Source organism: Pelodiscus sinensis, chromosome 11 (genome assembly GCF_052426305.1).
Source record: "Pelodiscus sinensis isolate ZL-2025 chromosome 11, ASM5242630v1, whole genome shotgun sequence".
Lineage (NCBI taxonomy): Eukaryota > Metazoa > Chordata > Testudines > Trionychidae > Pelodiscus > Pelodiscus sinensis.
Genome location: NC_143062.1, coordinates 6,199,850 through 6,217,978, shown reverse-complemented (window position 1 = coordinate 6,217,978; position 18,129 = coordinate 6,199,850). Strand labels below are relative to the sequence as shown.

At 54.1% G+C, this 18,129-nt stretch overlaps 1 protein-coding gene across 3 annotated transcripts in view; it reads right to left on the bottom strand.

The window, feature by feature from the left end:
- Positions 1-6,057: 6,057 nt before the first annotated feature.
- Positions 6,058-18,129, bottom strand: part of FANCD2 (FA complementation group D2) — a 93,796-nt gene continuing 81,724 nt past the window's right edge. For all 3 annotated transcript variants that reach the window (XM_075939570.2, XM_075939567.2, XM_075939565.2), the window contains exons 37-44: positions 17,662-17,755; positions 15,703-15,774; positions 14,556-14,594; positions 13,908-13,982; positions 13,239-13,313; positions 10,059-10,205; positions 9,175-9,258; positions 6,058-6,609 (exon numbers count right to left, since the gene is read on the bottom strand). In XM_075939570.2, the coding sequence (XP_075795685.1) occupies positions 6,538-6,609; positions 9,175-9,258; positions 10,059-10,205; positions 13,239-13,313; positions 13,908-13,982; positions 14,556-14,594; positions 15,703-15,774; positions 17,662-17,755 (658 nt within the window). In that variant the 3' untranslated portion in view covers positions 6,058-6,537. The remainder of the gene's footprint in view (positions 6,610-9,174; positions 9,259-10,058; positions 10,206-13,238; positions 13,314-13,907; positions 13,983-14,555; positions 14,595-15,702; positions 15,775-17,661; positions 17,756-18,129) is intronic.

The following is an 18,129-nucleotide window of genomic DNA, read 5'->3' as shown; positions in this document are numbered from 1 at the left end:
CTTTGTTGTTTTTAAAGTTTCTCCTGTACAGCTGTGGTCACCAACCCGGCGATCGCGATCGACCGGTCGATCGGGAGGGCTCAACCAGTCAACTGCGAGGTGTTTGCCCCCCCCCCCATTCCTCCCACCCCCAAGAAGCCCCACTACCTACCTCCAGCGACAATGGAGGCAGTGCTGGCTTCCCGCAGGATGGATGGAAGTCCGGCAGCTGTACGCCACTTCTGGGGTTTTCGGAAGTGCACTGGCTGCTCCCATCCTCCAGGTCTGTGGCGCGCCAAGGACTTGCTGCACGGGGGGGAGGAGATAGGAGGCGTGGGGGAAGACACATGCTGGGGCTTCCTTCCTCTGGGTGGGGGAGAGGAGTTAGGAGTCCCCAGAGGAGGCATGCACCAGAGCTTCCCTCCTGTGGGGGGATGGGGGAGGAGTCCCAGGGGGAGGCACACGCTGGGGCTTCCCTCCTGGGGAGAGGGGAGGGGAAGGGGTTAGGAGACCCCAGAGGAGGTGTGTGCCAGAGTTTCCTTCCTCTGTGGGGGATGTGGGAGGAGTCCAGGGGGGAGGTGTGCAACGCAGCGTGTGCGCAGGCTTCCCTGCTCCGCGGGGGGGGGAGGAGGAGTCAGGCCTGGAGGAAGCCTGTGACAGGGCTTCCCTCCTCCAGGGGGGAAATCCTGGGAGGAGGCTGGGGCAGGGGACTCTCTGCCCCCACTGGCCCCCTGCCACTGAACCCTGCCCTCCCGGCCCCCTGTTCTCTCTCCCCTGCCCTCCTGGCATCTGTTCGCTCCCCTGCCCCCACTGGCACCCTGTCACCTGCTGCAGAAACCTGTCCCATGGCCTCCTATTCCCTCTCCCCTACCCCCAGCCACAGAACCCTGCCCCCACTGGCACCCTGTCCCCTGCCCCAGCACCCCGTTCCCTGCTCCCACCAGCACAGTTGGGGCCACATTAGTGAGGCTGGAGGGGGGGGTTGGAGGGTTTTTTTGTGCATCTCACTTGTGTGGCCCCAACTGCCTTTTCTGTGGGTCGGTGACCCCTGACTCAGAACAGGTTCCCTGCCCCTCTCAGAAATAAAGACAATGCAGAAACTCTTTGTGTTTGACATTTTATTTAAAAATGAAGTCTGGCCAACAAACCGCCAATTGGGGCCAAGCCCCCATCTGGCTGCAGCATAATAACACTCCTGCACCCTCCCTCCAGTCACCAAAGCTGAGCCGATCATACACTGGACCCCCCCCTGCTTTGAGCCCCTCACATACCCCAACCCAAATTCCTGCATCCTCACATCCACAAGCCTGTGGCTTGCTTAGTACCCCAACCCTCCATCTGACCCCAACACTGCCCGGCCTAGAGCCCCTCTCCTCGAGCCAGCATCCCCTTCTCCACCTCCTCCTGCATCCAGATTTCCTCCCAGAGCTTGCACCTCTCACCCTTCCCACACCCAAATCCCTTATTCCCACCCCAGAGCCCACACATCCTGTCTCAGCCCAGCGAGGGTCCGGCTAGACTGCAGGGCTGTGTCTACATTGGTGTGATCCTGCGCAAAAGCAGCTGCTTTTGCGCAAAAACTTGCTGCCTGTCTACACTGGCCACGAGTTCTTGCGCAAGTACACTGATGTTCTAATGTATGAAATCAGGGCTTCTTGCGCAAGAACGCTGATGCTCCCGCTCAGGAATAAGCCCTCTTGTGCAACTGTTCTTGCGCAAGAGGCCAGTGTAGACAGGCAACATGAATTTCTTGCACAAGAAAGCTCTATGGTTAAAATGGCCATCAGAGCTTTCTTGCGCAAGAGAGTGTCTACACTGGCATGGATGCTCTTGCGCAAACGCACATGCCAGTGCAGACGCTCTCTTCTGGAAGAGTTTTTGCACAAGAATTCTTCCGCAAAAGAGTTCTCGCACAAGATCATGCCAGTGTAGACGTAGCCCAGGAGTTTTTCAGGATTCCGGAGATATCCCAGAAAAACTCTTTTGCATCCAGGGATGCGTTTGTTCTTCCTCTTTTTTTTAGTGGAAGAGCAAACATGCTCTTTCGGTAACCCCTATATTCCTCTTTCCACGAGGAATAAGGGGACTTCTAAAAGAAGGGTTTTTTCTGACATTTGGTCCAGTCTAGACAGGCCAAATGTTGGAAAAATCTCTTCATACAGAATAATTGAAAAAAAAAATAAAAGCAGCAGTATAAGGGTTGGGGATAGCAAGTGATGGAGAGGAGGAAAACAGAGAGGGCGGGGCTTAAAGGAAGGGGTGGGGCAGTAGATCTTGGCTTGTTCTGTCATTTAAAAAGTGATCTTGGCTGTAAAAAGGTTAGAGACCACTGTTGTATAGACTAACAAAACATGTAGATGGTATCATGAGCTTGAAGAAGTGGGCTGTGCCTTCCTCTCTATGGAGGCTGCAACAAGAGCTAAACCAATTGCAGCAAGCCAGACATTCCTTGAAATAGCTGCCTTCTGCATGAAGTCCATGTCTCACTTCTATGGATGCAAAAGCATCTTTGTGAGGAGTCAAAGTTCAGCATCTATCAAACCTGTGGACTGTCTTTATCACTGCACAAGCTAGAAGTCTGCACCCTCTGACAGGCAGACTTAAAGCAGCTAGAGACATTCCTTACACACTATCAGTCCCAAATCCTGAGTATAGAGTGGCTTGAGAGAGACAAGGGGGTGCAGTAATATCTTTGATGGGACCGAGTCACCAATGGAAATTAGCCCCATAGAAGATATTACCTCACCCGCATGTCTCTCGAATATCCTGGGACCAGCACAGCTACAGCAGCACTTTGTATGAAAAGTGGTTTGATTGTCTCAAAATGTCATAATCTTGGCCTTCCTTCAGTCACTCGTGTTCAAAAGTGACATTGCATGCTTTTTGGCTTTCTTGCCAGAAGGGACAAAAATACCTTTGCACGCTGTGCTCTCAAATTCTCCATTGACTTTGCCTACTGCGCTGACCACAGTAAGTCCCTCTTGAAATCTTTGAAGCTTTCCTTTACTTTCTATGGTAAACTTAAGCATTTTGTTCTCTGGAAAGCTTCAAAACAGCCTGGATGCTCCTGTATTTCCCTATCCACTTGGCCTGAAACATGATTTTCTGTTACTTTGGGGCTTGTCCGAAGTTTTGTTTTTTGTTTACCTCTAGTTAATTATCAGATTATTTGAGGTTGCTAATATATTTGTAAAGTTTCAGATGGGTAGCATGTTAGTCTGTAACTAAAAATACCTTAAAAACAATGAATAGTCCTGCAGCACCTTAGAGACTATAAAAATGAAGATATTATGAGCTTTCGTAGGTACAACCCACTTCTTCAGATGAAGGGGGTTGTACCCATGAAACCTCATTATCATATTTGTACAGATTAGCCTGGGTCACTTTTAAAATTTTACAGATGCTTCAGACATCTGTAGTTAGCTCCAGTGCAGTGTGTCTACACTGTGATCACAGTGTACGCTTGCAACACATACATGCCTTTCCAAACCAGCCAGCTTTCTGAAAATAGCTGCGAAGGCACAAGCTTTTAAGAATGTTTCTCTCTCCCAACACACACTTTAGGTAAAATTATACTAAAATAAAAGTCCATTGCCACTTTCTTTCCTAAGAGAAGCCTTTCAAGTCCCCTCATGCCAGGCGAAGCCAATTTGTCTGCAGCCCCTTATAAGAAAGGGGAGGTGTTTAGGAATAATTTGTCTCGACTTGGCTACAGCAATTGTTCCACTAGAGGTTGATTTAGTGGTCGAGTGAAGACTCTTCACTCTTCTGTTGAGGCTTCTGCACCAGAATGAGTTGAATAAGACGAGTCAATGGCTTCTTCTGTTGATTCTGCATGGTTGAGACCCTGCAGTAAGTCGATCTAAGTTACAATGATTTGAGTTACGCCACTAACGTGGCTTAAATCGACCTGCCCTTATGTCAGCCTGCCATACCTTCTCTCTCCTCTTCCAAGTTCCTCATTACCATACACTTTTGCAAAAGTTTTTTTTAAATCTTCAACTCATTTACATTAGTATTAATAGAGTAGAGGTCTGAAAATCTTTACCAAAAGGGTGGAAAAAAAAATCTCAGAACCAATTGGAAGTTCTCTTCCTAGTCACTCTGTTTTCCATTCACATTTCCATGCCATTGCGCTGTTTCCAAACCCCCTTTTTGAATTTGTACAGTTTTTAAATGTAGGGCTTAGATTACACACAATTTTTGTAACCATATAATTATTTCAAGTAGGGGGTGTTGTTAATAGTTATACTGGTGGTAATGCTAGAGTGGGTGCAGTTATATTAATATAAAGGTATCCAGTACCAGTACAGGGTATTATCCTTTCCATGTGGAAATAACTGTCAGTATAAAACACTACAGGCAGACCCCAGGTTACGTCAATCTGACTTAAGTCGGACCCCTAGTTACGAACGGGGAGGGGGGCGCAGCAAGTGCGGGGTGCCTCCCCCACTGTCGCCACCTCCGGCGGCGCGGGGGGCACTTCCCACAATATTCTTGCCAGCAAGTTAAGGGAATGTGGATTGGATAATTGGATGGTAACACGGATAGAAAGTGGCTAAACCAGGGTTTCCCAAACTTTTTACTTTAGTTGGAACCCGGTTTTTTTCAGTGCTGTTTTTTTGTAGCCTCAAAATATAAACGCATATAAAAAAGAATTAAAAATGAATAAATTTTCAGTGTTTCACCCGACTGCGTCCTCCGCCCAGCCTGGGGCAGGGCTTGGGGGACCTGGCGCCACATGGGCAGTCCAGGAGGTGGGAGCAGGAGCAGATTGGGGGTAGGGTATCTGGCTAGGAGGGAGAGTGCAAGGAGGGGTAGGGGTGCCAGGTGTCCGGTTTTGTACCGGACAGACCGGTATTTTCTAATTAGGTCAGTTTCATTATTATTAGGTGTATCAGTCCGTAGCTGTGAGCTGCCTGGCTGGCAGATGTGCTCACATGGCATGAGTGTCTACCAGCCAGGCAGTTTGCAACTGCTTGAGGGAGGGTATGGGGGGGGGGCAAAATGGAATCCCTGGGGCTGGAATCACTCGCGTGCCCGGGTCTGCAGCATGTACCCAGGTCAGTCCCGTTTCCTGCTGACCAATTCCCACCCCCCCCCCCGCTTCTCCTCCCGATCTCCCCTGACCAGCCCCGCTGCCCCCATCCAGCCCTGCTTCCGGCAGCTGGTTCTCCCGTCCTCCTCCTCCCGCTCTCCCCCGTCCAGCCCTGCTTCTGCTGATCTCCGCTGGACAGCCCCACTGCCTCCAACCCTGCTTCCTGGCAGCCGGTTCCCCCACCCCACACACATACACACCTCCTCTCAGCCCACCCTGCTCCCCTCCTGGCAGCCATGCTGAGGCCTGGTATTTTTTTCCCAGGGCCTGGTAGCACGCCACGGCCCATAGTTTGGGAAACGCTGCCCTACAAGAGAGAAGAGACATATGTGCTCAACACAATATCCTTTTTTTTTTTTTCTTGCTGCCCTGTGGTAATGAGAGCAGGAATATAGTGACAGGACTAAAATGCTAACAAATAGGTAAGCTCGTGCACTCATCTGCCTGCATGGAGCCCCCCTCCCTTGGATATCCATGCCGTGGGGTGGGCCGGGGGTGGGGCCGCGCACGCACCGAAGGAGTTGAGGAAGTCCGCGATCTTCCTGATGGAGCTGGTGATCACCTTGATGTACTCGCGGTTGGCCCAGTCCTGGTGGATCGTGGCACTGTGCCTGTGCAGGAGGACAGCCCCGCCCACAGCCCGGGCAGAGCGTCTGGACCTGTCTCCAGCCTGTACTGAGAGCACAGGAGGAGCGGGGCCAGTGGCAGCTCCGCCCCCCCCCCCCCCCCAGCATCCCTCGGCCAATAATATCGCCCCAGCCCCCCCCACACCTGCTGCAGCTCCCTTCCCATGGTACAGCCCCCTCACTTATAGCCCCCCCAGCTAGTGCTAACCCACTCCTCACACCTCCATGCAGCACAGCCCAGGCTGCCCCTCACCCCTCCAGGCACAGCCCTGGGAAAGGCAGTGAGGTGGGAGCTGTTGGTCCCCGCAGAGCTCTATGGTGCACCCCTACACTGCAGTCACTGGTTCCACTATCCAGGGCAGGGGTTTCAGTTTATTCAGTGCCTTAGTAGACAGGCAGCTGTGTGTAAGTTACAAGGGTGAGAAGCCTCCCTGCATCCCAACCACCCCCACAAGCTTCTTCCCTTCCAGGAAAGGGCGAAGGTAAGAAGGGCATGCGCATCCAGGCCCCTACTGGACTGCTGAGGGGAGGGAGGTTCGTCCATACTGTACAAAGGGGCAGGCCCTTTCCATAAATATCACTTCTTACCCTGGCAACTAACACACGAGACAGAAAGCCAGAGTGGCCATGCCTGCAGCGGCAGAGCAGAGAAGGCATTCCACTGGAAAAGGGTGTTGGAGGGGCTGGAGGCAAGGACAAATAAAACGCTTCTAGGTCTGACTTTCAATGTGGCTGGGTGCAAAGTCTGTTCAGCTGTGCCAGGCATGGCTTGCTTTGGCCAATACAAGCAGCTGTGCCATGGTGAGCTAACAGCATGCTGGGAGGCTGCAAAGTCTATTCGGAGCTCTCTTCATCATCATCTTTGGTGTCAGATCCACCCTCGCTCCCTGAAGCGTCCCCTTCCTCCTGGAAAAGAGAAGACAGACATCCAGAACCAAGGACTGGGCGCAACGCACGAGTCTGCAGACACAGACTGACCCAGCCCTCCTAAGAGTACGCTGAATACTGGCGATTCAGGGTGGTCTGCCACATAAAACAGGGCCAATTCTTCTCTGGTATGGGCTTTGTCTGTACTAGAACCGAGTGGTGGTACTCGTCAGCCACTTTGGGCATAAATTCCACAAACCATGCAGGGCATCCGTGCTGCATAGCTCCAGGAAATGTCACCCCCACCCACTCTGCTAGCACCGATCTGAGCCACAAGGCTTCTGGCACTGTATCTCTGTTGACTGCACCCCTCAGTCCACTCAATGACGGGTTTTCTGGGCGCTGCAGGATGCTCTGGCTTAGGGATGGAACAGTGTAATCAATGAACCGATAAGCAAAGGCAAGAGGTTAATTGATTTTAAGCTGATAAGATTTTAAGCAAAAGCTTATAGGTTAACGTTCTTGACTACATGCACCTCCCTCCCCCCTTGCCAGTACATTTTTTAGCAGGCTGGCTAGCAGCCTGGCTGAGTCCTGGCTTGTGACGAGTCCGGGACCTACCCCTGCTGAGGCTCTGCCTTTAAAGTGTATTGGGAGCCAGCCAGGCAGGGAGCCCGGCTCACTTCCAGCGCATGCTGGTCCCATGAGGAGAGCTGGTTTTTAAACTGGCTTCTCTCTCGGACCAGCTCCCGCCCGGCACCCCGCGCTGCTGCCTCTCCTCCAGAGGGGGGCCGGAGAGCACTGGCTGCTGGCCCCGCCCCCAGGGATTGTAGCATAGTTGACTAAACAACGGTTCAGTTAACCGATACTTAACACCCCTACTCTGGCCCTGGAGAATTGTGGGAGTAGAGGTCAAACGCCATGATTCCTTGTAGGTGACCCATAACTCAGCAGCTCACAAACATTTCCGAGCTGATCCGGCAACGCGGTGGCACAGCCCACAGGCGTGCGAGTGGGCGGCAGTGCTGAGTGAAGAAGGGGAAACAGGATGTGCAAAGGAGCGCGCCAGGGATCCCAAGGGAAAGAGCAGAGTCTCCTGCCTGAGCTCCAAACCTGGCCAGCGTGGCGCTCTGCCCCTGCAGGACGTGGCACTGCCCCCCTGACCGGCAGGAAGAGGGGCTGGGTGGCAACGGGAATGATGAAAAGATTAGGAGACATGTCTCAGGGAACTCATCTGAGTTAGCTTGATGAAGAGAAGGGTAAGGGCTGACTCGATCACAACCCATTACTACTTAACGGGGAACAAACACTTCATCGGGCTCTTAGGCCGAGGGGAGAGACGTATTCAGACACATTCAGACTGGAAATAAGGGGAGAGCAATTGATTGTAACTGGAGCCATTCTTCTCAGCGACAATGTTTAACCCAGGACCGGCTGCTTTTCTAACAGCTCTGCTCGGAATTATTGTGGGGCAGTTCAGAGGAGAGGGTCACATGCAGTCCATGAATCTGTTCTGTAAACACGGTTTGGCTGGAGCTCATTCCCTGCCACTCGAGATTACTGCTAGAAGGCGCTGCTGGGAAGAGCCACTCCAGCTGGACGCCAACAAAGGCCTGCCCTCCGGGGAAAGGGGAGAGAGGGGAGACAGAGAAATCACTGTCCTAATCAACAGGGGCACTCAGGCCAGAGGTGGGGAATAGGCAGAGAAACCCATCTGTGTGTGACACACAGCGAGCGTGTGCACGTGAGTGTGCGCGAGACGGAGCGTGCGCACGTGTGCGTGACAGACAGACCGTGCATGTGCTTGTGTGCGACAGCGAGCCTGTGCGTGAGAGCAAGTGTGTGCATGTCTGTGTGTGACAGAGCAAGTGTGTGTGTATGTGCATGTGTGTGTGAGACACAGAGCGAGTATATGTGTGTGTGTGTGCAAACACCACCACAAGCTTCTAGAGGCTGGTGCCTGGGAAAGGGCTGGGGCTGGTTGGAGCTCCTGCCTGCAGAAGCGGGCGGGGGGGGGAGGAGGTAGCCAACGTCTGCCGCTGGGTGTATGCAGCAGGAAGAGGGGCAGAACGTGGCCTAACACGGCATTTCCAGCTCTCACTTCAGTGAGTCCCCAGGGACCCGTCTTCTTCCTGCCCAGCAGGCACACAAGGGACTGGAGCGTCTTTGGCTTCCGGAAGCCAGAAAGGAAAACGGCTGATTGGGGGTCCCAGTTGTGGTTCATCTCCACATTCTTTAGTTTCACTTCAGGCCCGGACGTGCCACCCCGTTCTGCCCAGCTGATCTGGAGCAAAGCTGAGCATTCCCTATTGATGCACTTACCATGGCCTGGGGCCTCCTCACCCAGCCAGGAGGCTGAACTCAAAATGCAGAGCAAACGTTTGAGAGCAACTTGCATTTGGTGAGAACAGCAGCAAGAGGGATTCTGCTGCGCCCAGCGTGTCAACTCAGCCAACAAAACCCAAGGGCTTTGCTGTCGCTTTTCCTAAGAGGCGTTTCTCGGCAAGCAGCAGGATTAATATGGTGAGAAAGCGCTGCCCCGGAGTACACACGGCCCTACTTGAGCAAGGGAGAGACCGACCCTGCTGCCGTGTACAGAAATACCTCAGCAGGATCTTCGCTGGGGAGCTGGGAAACTTCCTGCCCTGGGTCATTCTCTTCAGACTCCTGAGACAGGATCTCTTCTCCCTACAGTGACCGGGGTAAATACAGACTCAGGCACAAAGCAGCAATAGCGACCCTGCTGGAACACAAGGCAAAAGGAGATTTCCTGGCAGAGACGAGCTGCCCCCTCATGTCCTGATTCCCTGCAGTGGGGCTGGGGGCAGAAAAGGGCCAGGCTTGGCCTCTGCAGTTTTAAAAATGATGAAATGAGGTTTGGGGCCCCCAAGTGGCCCTTGCCCTTTCTGCAAGTGGAAGCGCCAGGCAGCCATGGGAAAGGAGGGGTAGTCAGCGCCCTGCGGAGAGACCCATTGTCTGTGTCTGGCTCCTTTCCAGAGGAGAGCCCTGGGTTCTAGAAGGGAGGGTTACACGTCTCGTGAGGGTGCTTGTTCTGAGCTAGCCAGTGACTGCAGAAAGCCATGGGTGGGATCCGAATGGCTCCGCTCTATCTGCTGAGCTGGGGGGTCCCTGGTGAGCTCATGCGCCGTGCGTAGGTTCTTTTATCGTTTGCTCTGTAACATTCTCCTTCGGAGCCACCGGGCTTGCTTGGGAGTGTGTGTGGTGACCTCGCTCTCCTGCCCTGAGAAGGCAATGCAGGCATGTGGGGCCAGTGTGTCGTGCAGGCACAGGCTGGGCGGCCCGGAAATCCCGTCAGGCAGAAAAGATATGTGGGCCTTCAGCCAAGAGAGGCGATGGCTGGGGAGTGGGTGCCCATGCTGTGCCATGGAGAGGGAAGAAAGGAGCAATGTCCCGGATCTGTGACAGTATCTGGGGGGCGGGGGCGGAGGGGCCCTCTTACACGGGATTGGCGGCGTTGCCATCCTTACCTGCAGGTCCCTGTTTTTGAGGATGCCCACCCAGAACGCTTCATGGCAGTGGTTGAAGGCTAACATGGCTTTGACTCGATATACAAATTGCTCCAGCGACTTTTTCAATAAAGGCACGTGATTGGTCAGTCCTAGGTCTTGGCGAATCTAAATAGGAGACACAAACACAAAGAAATGACACCTAATTCTTGGCTTCCCTTGCTATTTAAAATCTCTGCAGTAGGGCATCTTCAGAGAGGCAGAAGCAGCGGCTGGAGAAATTCTCCAACAACTCTAAAGATGCGTCAGATATTGTATTAGTCTGTCAGCAAGGTGACACCTCTCCCTCTTACACAGATGAGCAGGAGTGAAAGCAACCAGGGAGTATGTGGCTGGAACAGTCCAAGGAGAACGCCCCATGCACTCTTAAGCCTGATGAATACAACAAAGATTAACAGCCTTTGCAAACAGTTTGTTAGCCTTTTGCACACAAGGGAGACAAAAAAAATCACAGCCCTGAGCAAACCCCAAATCCCCCTCCACTTTGGAGAAAGGCCCATTGAGCCCAAACATCCCTGTCCAATCCCAGCAGGGCAGCTGGTAACACTCGCACACAAATCCAGTTCATTGTCCCTTTATCTGGTCAGGCCTGTGGAGAACCCGGTTTCTGGTGTAACCCCTCAGCCGGGGGGCCTGGCCCCATGGTTCAGCACTGCACAGCAGTGACAGAGAACTCTTCTGGCGAGATCACACCCTCCTGTCAGGCAGGGCGCAGGAAGCTGCAGACTGCACCCAGTGCTGCAGAAGAGGTGCACGGGATCCCGGGACCCTGCTCCCTGGCTGGCTAGCTGCCCCCACCCTCCAAGTCCCTCTCCCTTGGCAGTGCCCTTCCTTCCTGCCTCAATGGCCGGTCCTGCCAGTGTCCTGAAGAGCCCTCGCTGCACACAGGCGCGCCTGGGAGTCCTGGCTCCAAGCACTCTCACCCAGGTGACAGGCCTAAGGAGATGCCACTGCCAGGCTGGAGCTGTCAGGCACCAAAGGGAAAACTGAAGAGGTGCTGCTGCGGCTACTGGTTTCCTCCAAAGAGACGCAAACCTTCTCTTGAAAGGCACAGACAGGGCCAACCACTCTGCGTCTGCTCCTTCCTCAGCTATATGGACCTTCCGAGCACCGAGCAGAACCTGACAGAGGCCCTGGGACAGCCCCAGGGATGGGTAATGGGATCTCCCCGGGACCAGATCCCGGGCATCAATCCGAGGCAGCGGAACCCCCCGTGCTCCTCCTTTCCACTAGTATCTTTGGCGTTCACCAAGAGCCAGGAACTTCTCTCCGCAGGGGGGAGAGTGAGGGGCAGTTCCACCATCTCAGGGAAACAGGACAGGCAGAGCACCGCCTGGCAGCATGGCTTGGTCTAGGTGACGTGGAGTGACCTCCCGCCCCACTGGGGAGCCAGGGCCCATTAAACGGTCTCTGTCCCACCTTGCCCTCTGGGGACAGCTGCAGAACTGATTTACATCAAAGCCACGCTCTGCAGTGAGCAGGGGCTGGGACGTCCATGCTGAGCGCATCAGGCAAGTACTGGCCTGAAGCGGGCGCGTTTCCGACAGGAGAGCCTGCTGGCTGAGCAAGATGCCAAGCCGCAAGCAGGCGAGATCCTGCCCAGGGGACAAAGAATCTGCTTGTTAATGCAGGCTACAGCCAGCAGCAGGGAGGCCAAGCACGTCCAGAGTCCTACAGGGCAAGCGTTCGTTCCCAGTGGCTGCAGGACCTTTGAGTTTAGACCTCCTCCCCTCTTTAGCCTTCGGGAGGCGCACACTCGCCTCCTCCCACTGAAGGAAGCCCCAGGTGTGCCAGCGTGTTGGGGTTCCCCTCTCCTGCACCCCCGTAGTGACACGAACAGACTCCGCCAGCAAGTAGGGTTGAGGGAGTTTATTGCCTCTCCAGGATACAGCACAGCACGGATGCAATCTGGTTACAGGAACTGGGGCTAGGAGGCCTCAGGCCCCCCCTTGAGATGGGGGGTGGCTGGGCCCTACAATCCCAGCCCCCTCCCTAGCTCCTTCTCCCCTGCTTCCCAGACAGAAACTGACTCTCTTCCAGCCCTGCCCCCCCCCTTCCCGGGTTGGACCCTGCCTTCTTCCCTTTCTCTCTCTCCCTGGGAGGCAACCTGTCGGACAGGTTGGGAGACCCTTGCCTAGTGACTCATCCGCTGTCCTGCTGGGCTGTGCTACAAACAGCCGCCAGTGGAGGTCACCCACCGCCCACTGCCCAAGCCCAGCCACCAGCAAGGCCCCTGCACTATGCCACAGCCAGTTACTGCGACGTGCCGGCATGCGGCTTTTCACTGGTGACAAAGCCTGAGGGGGAAGGCCCCAGCCTGGGGTCTCTTGTGCTGCAGGTGCACAGCTGATCAACAGTGGAGTTAGGGCGCGGTCTCGATCCTTCAGTGCTTTAGGGCGGCTGCTGCCACAATCAGCACCTCGGAGGAGGCCCCAGAGGTGGCTGGGCATAATGAATAGGCCTACAGTGGGAGAAGCAGCTAGCCTACGTCCTGGGCTCCCCATACAAAGACCTGCAGTCTGAAAGCTCACTAGCCTGGCGATCTCTTTCCTAGGCAGGCTAGGGACAGAAAGGTGAAGGGGGTGTCATTTGATTCCCAGAAATGTAAAGAATCAATTTCCACGGTGCCATCCTCTGTGGCTTGGCAGGGGGAACATGCTGCCTTGTCCACCTGGCTCCCAGCTTGGCTGAAATTTGCTGCTGTCGGACACGGGTTGCGCTGAATCTCTCTGAACGTGAACGCCGTGGTGCTCAACCAGGCAAGCCTGGAACAATTCGGTGGATAGTGGAGAAAATGTTGAAAATCCCCTTTCCATCGCTAACTTGCCCATGGAATTACTCTCTCCCAGACACCTGGGCCTGGGCAGCAGAGGAGGCTGGTGATGAGTAAGTGTAGCCCCTGAGACTGCGGCAAGGGAATGCAGAACAGTCTGTAGGCAGGTGCCTGTGCTTACTGCATCCAGAGCAGCTTTGCTCTCGGGAATCGTCAACCATCCAGAAGCCACAGACTATGACAGGGACTTTATCCTGGGCACGTTCCTGTGAGGGGTCTTGTGTGGGACCCCAGAGACAGAGAAATCAGCACTGACTAGCGAAGGCCTTGCAAACACAAAAGCTAGTGCACGCGAGAGGTTCCCTTACCTTTGAATGGCCACACATGTGATGAAGTTGTCTGGTGCTCAGCTGCAGAGTTTTCAGCAAACTCTGCACATCTTCCTGTGATGAAAAGGACCCAAGAGTCACTGGAGCTGCATTTTCAAACCCGTAAGAATTTGCTCCCCTCAGAAAGGAGCAAGAACAAGGGCTGTCCAATCATCCCTCCCAGCGCTGCACTCTCCCCACTCCACGCTAGACACGCAGCCCGAAGGCAGCTCGACTCTGTGCAGAGACAATGAGCGCCTGCTCACCAGGTGCACCTCAGCGACATCACTCCACACAAAGCCCAGCACGGCAGCCGAGGCCAGCCCGACACCGTGAGCTAACTGTTCTCGTGCACATCCCTGCCCCTATAGGGCCCCGTTGCCTGGAGACAATTGGCTTTCCACGTGCAGCTACAGTCACTGGCTGAAAGGCCACAGCAGGCCCAGAGCAGCCCGGGTGGTCTGTAACGCCCCGAGCTCTGAGCCTGCTCACAGTGAAGTGAAGAGAGGGCTTGTCCCACGTCTGCACTGGGCCAGGAGGCTGCAGCCATTCTAACTAGGATCCATGCTCCTGCCCTCTGGAGACGGCTCGACTGACATGCTGGGCACTCCGCTCTTACTACAACTTCCAGGTGGATTTCGGGCAGGCTCTGCGCTCTGTAAGTCTTACCCTGTGCTGCTTAAAGCTGTGGTCCAAGAGAGGCATGGCGAGCTTCAGGAAGGCTTCCACAAAGAGGCGGCCATGCTGTGAGTGCAGAAAGACCATGCAATACACTGTGCACCAAGCAAACGTACAGCTCCTCTTTGGATGAGCCCAGGGCAATTCCATACTAGCAGGGAGTTCAGGGAAGCAGGGAAAGGTTCCCTCTCTTAGGGCAAAGGCCATCACAGACCTCTCCTGCTTACGGGCCAGTTTGGATCTCTCTTTCCTGGGGTGCCCCACTGAAAACCAACTGCACACAAGACTAGGCGCTTTGGAGGCATGCAGAGGGGCTAGGAAGCCAATAAGAAGTACGCGGCAATGACACAGCCAGTCGGTGAGGCCCCAGCTGGAGAGAGGGCCACAGAGGGCCACACGCTGCTCCCTTGGCTGGGCCGCTCTGTACTTGTTCGGCGGGTGGGATGCCACAGGCAGCAGAGGCTGGGTAAGCAGACTGCCAACGGACTTCTGGGCATGAAGGAGGGCAGGGAGCCCTAGAGCATCAGCTAGAGGCAGGCCTGCTGCCTGGCCTAGCACAGCAGGGGGATTCTCTCACTGCGCCCACCCACCTGACCCAGCAGCCAGGCTGCCATTCGCACAGCCTGAGTTCTCACTCACCTTCAGGCAGACGCTGAGCACAGGCCTGCTGTCAAACACCTGCTCGGAGAGAAGGAGAGAGACAGGTCAGCCCCACTGGGACAGGGAAGGAACAGCGAGAGCAAGCAGGTAAAAACTAGCACTGAGCGGATGGTGTCCCCAGCATTTGGGGCAGCAGTGTGAAGCCAGGCTCAGCTGGAACCTGCCTCCAGATCGAAGAGGGGAGTCTCGTGTGAACTGAGGGGAGCTAGATGCCTGTGCATTGGCTAGGAAAGAGTGGGGGGGTACATAGGCGTGGCAGAGAAGAGGAAGAGAGAGTGACACTGTAACCAAGCCTAAGGATGAGAAGTGCTCTCCTCAGGTCCGGAACCGGCTAGGAAACGAGGATCAGTGGGCAGGTGAACAGGCTACCAGCAGGAGCACTAAGGCAAGGAGCTAAGAGGGACAAGGGAGGGGAGCAGGGAAGTGGTGACGTTGGCAGCTGATGCAAATCTGCAGTTCCTCAGTTTTCTCCAGACCCAACCCAGCTAGGGGCCTAGGCAACAGAACAACATACGAATCCAGTGCTGGCAAGTGCCAGAAACGCACTTTGGAACGGATACTTTAAACGGCTCAGGGTTCTAAACTAACTGCATCCACTCTGCTCAATGCAGCTCAGGGAGGTGAAGGAGTAGTTGAGTAGTCGACTACAAACTTACTGGTTGCACTATCGACTACTCCCCCATCTGCACACTTAAAGGGACAGAGAGGAGCCGGTGTGCAAAGACCCCGCTCATTCAATGGTCCCTGCCAGGTCTCAGGACCACCCTCACACTGCCCCTCTGCATTTTTAAAGGGACACCGCAGCGGCAGCCCGTCCGCGTGTCTGTCTCAGCACAACCTGGCTGCCTCTGCTGTGTCCCTTTAAAAATGCTGAGTGGCCGCGTGGGGCGGGGCTGTCACAAGTTTAAAAGTGCAGAGGGGCAGCGTGAGGGTTGTCCTGAGACCCGGCAAGGCTGTACACTGATGTGCCTGTCTGTAACACAATAGCTCCAAACACCTGCAATTGTCAAGCAAACAATGACCCGATGGCGCCTATTAACATCCACAGCCCCGTGAATTATGCAGAGGACTTGGGTGGGTGGACTCTGCTGGGAATGCGCAAGGAAGGACAGATGCATGTGCTCACCTTGACCAAGTTAACAAGGATATGGAAATCCCGCACGGCCATGTTCCAGTGCAGCAGCTTCTCTAGCTGTACCTGGGGAGTAACAACACAGAATTCCAGCCTTAAAGAGCCTTTCTAGTTCCCCTCATATTGCTGCATGCTACTGGAGTGCCCAGTGTGCCTGCAGACAGCGGCCAGGAGCCCAGGACGTCACAGCTGTTCCAAGGAGAACAGGCATGTTCTTACCAGACGCACTGCTTGAGATCCTACCTCTTGAAAGACTTCACCAGCATTTACCTGGGAAAGTCAAAACCCTCCGTAGCAATCCTAGCTCCTCACCTGCCAGCGTGTACTCTCACCACCAGATACATGTGCTTTCCACTCGCGCTGGACACAGCCGGGGAGAAAGTACTTTTCCCACTCACAAGCAGAGCCCAGTCACACAATCAGCCGCATGCCATTGAGACACGCGCCCTCCACCTCCTTCACCCCACTTGCTAGAACTGCAAGAGAAGCTTGTGGCCCATGGAAACACAGAAGACAATATCTGGAAAGAATCAAGCTCCTCTACCAGGCCCAGAGTATCACTGGGAATTAATCATGTAACCACCTACGGGACCCTAACAGATACTCTCTGTTCCCTAATTCCTTCTAACTCCTGGACAGTGCAGGGCCTAGCTAGTCCACTTCGTTTTACTAAGTTTTGTCCCGTTTCCTGGCCTCTCAGCTTTTCAGAGATTTTTCAAAGGCCAGAACGGACACTGGGATTATCCCGTCAAACTTCCTGTATCACACAGATCAGAGAACTGCCCCACAATATTCCTAGAGCAGAGCTTTCTGAAAAACAGCCCCATCTAGATTTTAAAATAATCACCATCTAGGTTCTGTGGTTACTCACTCTCATTCCTGACAACGTATGCCTCATTTAGAGCCTGATCTTGTCTAGTTTCAACTTCCAGCCTCTGGAGTGTATTCTGCCTCTTTCCACCTGACTGAAGAGCCCTTTATTAGGGCTGTCAATTGACCAGCGTGAACGCCTGCAATCAACACAGGACAGGATTAACACGTTCTTTTTTTAACGCATTAATCGCAGGCGTTAATGCTGCGCTACCCCTTTGAAGTGCTGCTTCTGCGCTTCAAAGGGGCAGCGCAAGCAGAGCTGGGGATCAGCTGGAATCCCCAGCTGATCCCAGGCTCCTAATGCGCTGTCCTTTGGAAACGTCGCCGTGGTGTTTCAAAGGGGCAGCGCTGCAAGGAGCCTGGGGTCAGTGGGGACTCCAGCTGATCCCCGGGGTCCATGCAGTGCTGCCCCATTGAAACGCCACCATGGCGTTTCAAAGAGGAGGCACACGCAATTAAACGTTTTAATCGCTTGACAGCCCTATCCTTTATTAAATATTTGTTCCCTGTGTATGCATTTATGGATTGGAATCAGTCACCCTTCAGCATTCTCTCTTATGCTAAATATATCAAGCTCCTCAAGTCTATCACTGTAAGGCCGGTTTCCTAATTCTTTACCCATTATTGTGGCCTCCTCTGAACCCTAATTCATCAGCATTATTGAACTGTGGGCACCAGAGCCAGACACGTTTTTCCATCAGGGGTTGCACCAATACCAGCAGGAATGGTACTTTAACTTCTCCACTCCTACTCAAGATTCCCCCTATTTCTGCATCCCAGGATCAAATTAGCACATGGAGGATCTCACGTTCAACAGACTTCCTGGTACGCAGCCCCTGTCCTGTAAGAATGGCCTATGAGCTTTTTTGCTGGATTAAGACAGAGTTTGGCCAGGGTGCTGGCTAGCTAGCAGGCGTTTTGGCAGACTACCATACTCAAAAGGTCATTTTGGGTGTCAGTGTTCTGGCTGCCTGCCAGGTCAACGTACTGAGCCACTATTATTGTAGCGCCTTCCTGCAATTTCCTGGCTTGGGCTGTGTAAATCCCTCCTGGAGATCTCAGCTGCATTTGCTGGCCTACCTCCCTCGAGTCTGATGGCGTCCCAGCAGGAATGCTTCTCACTGAATTCTCCAGTTGAGCCATCATCACTTGGAAGAAAACTGGAAATGTCTGCCTGGAGAGGAAAAAGCCAAGAGCCGATTAAAGACTGTTTGTGCATCTGCAGGGAGCGCTTACTCCCTGAGCAGGCTGAAAACTCCAGAGGGCAGCTGGGCTGGACAAACCATTTGTCAGGCAAAAGCAGTGGAGTAGTCATGTAGGTGCACTGAAGCACTGCAACTCAGGGCTGAGTGCTGGGTACAGGCAACAGAGTGGCAGGAGAGGAACCACCGCAAGGGCTTTCCAGATTGGCACAAGTACACTGTAACCTTCCGGACTGCACATGTAGGCAACGGAAGACGTGCCCATGCCCAAATGCCATTCACGATTCGGACCGCAAAGACTCAGCGCGCACCATGCACGGCCCTGGGCAAACCCTGACTGCCCGAG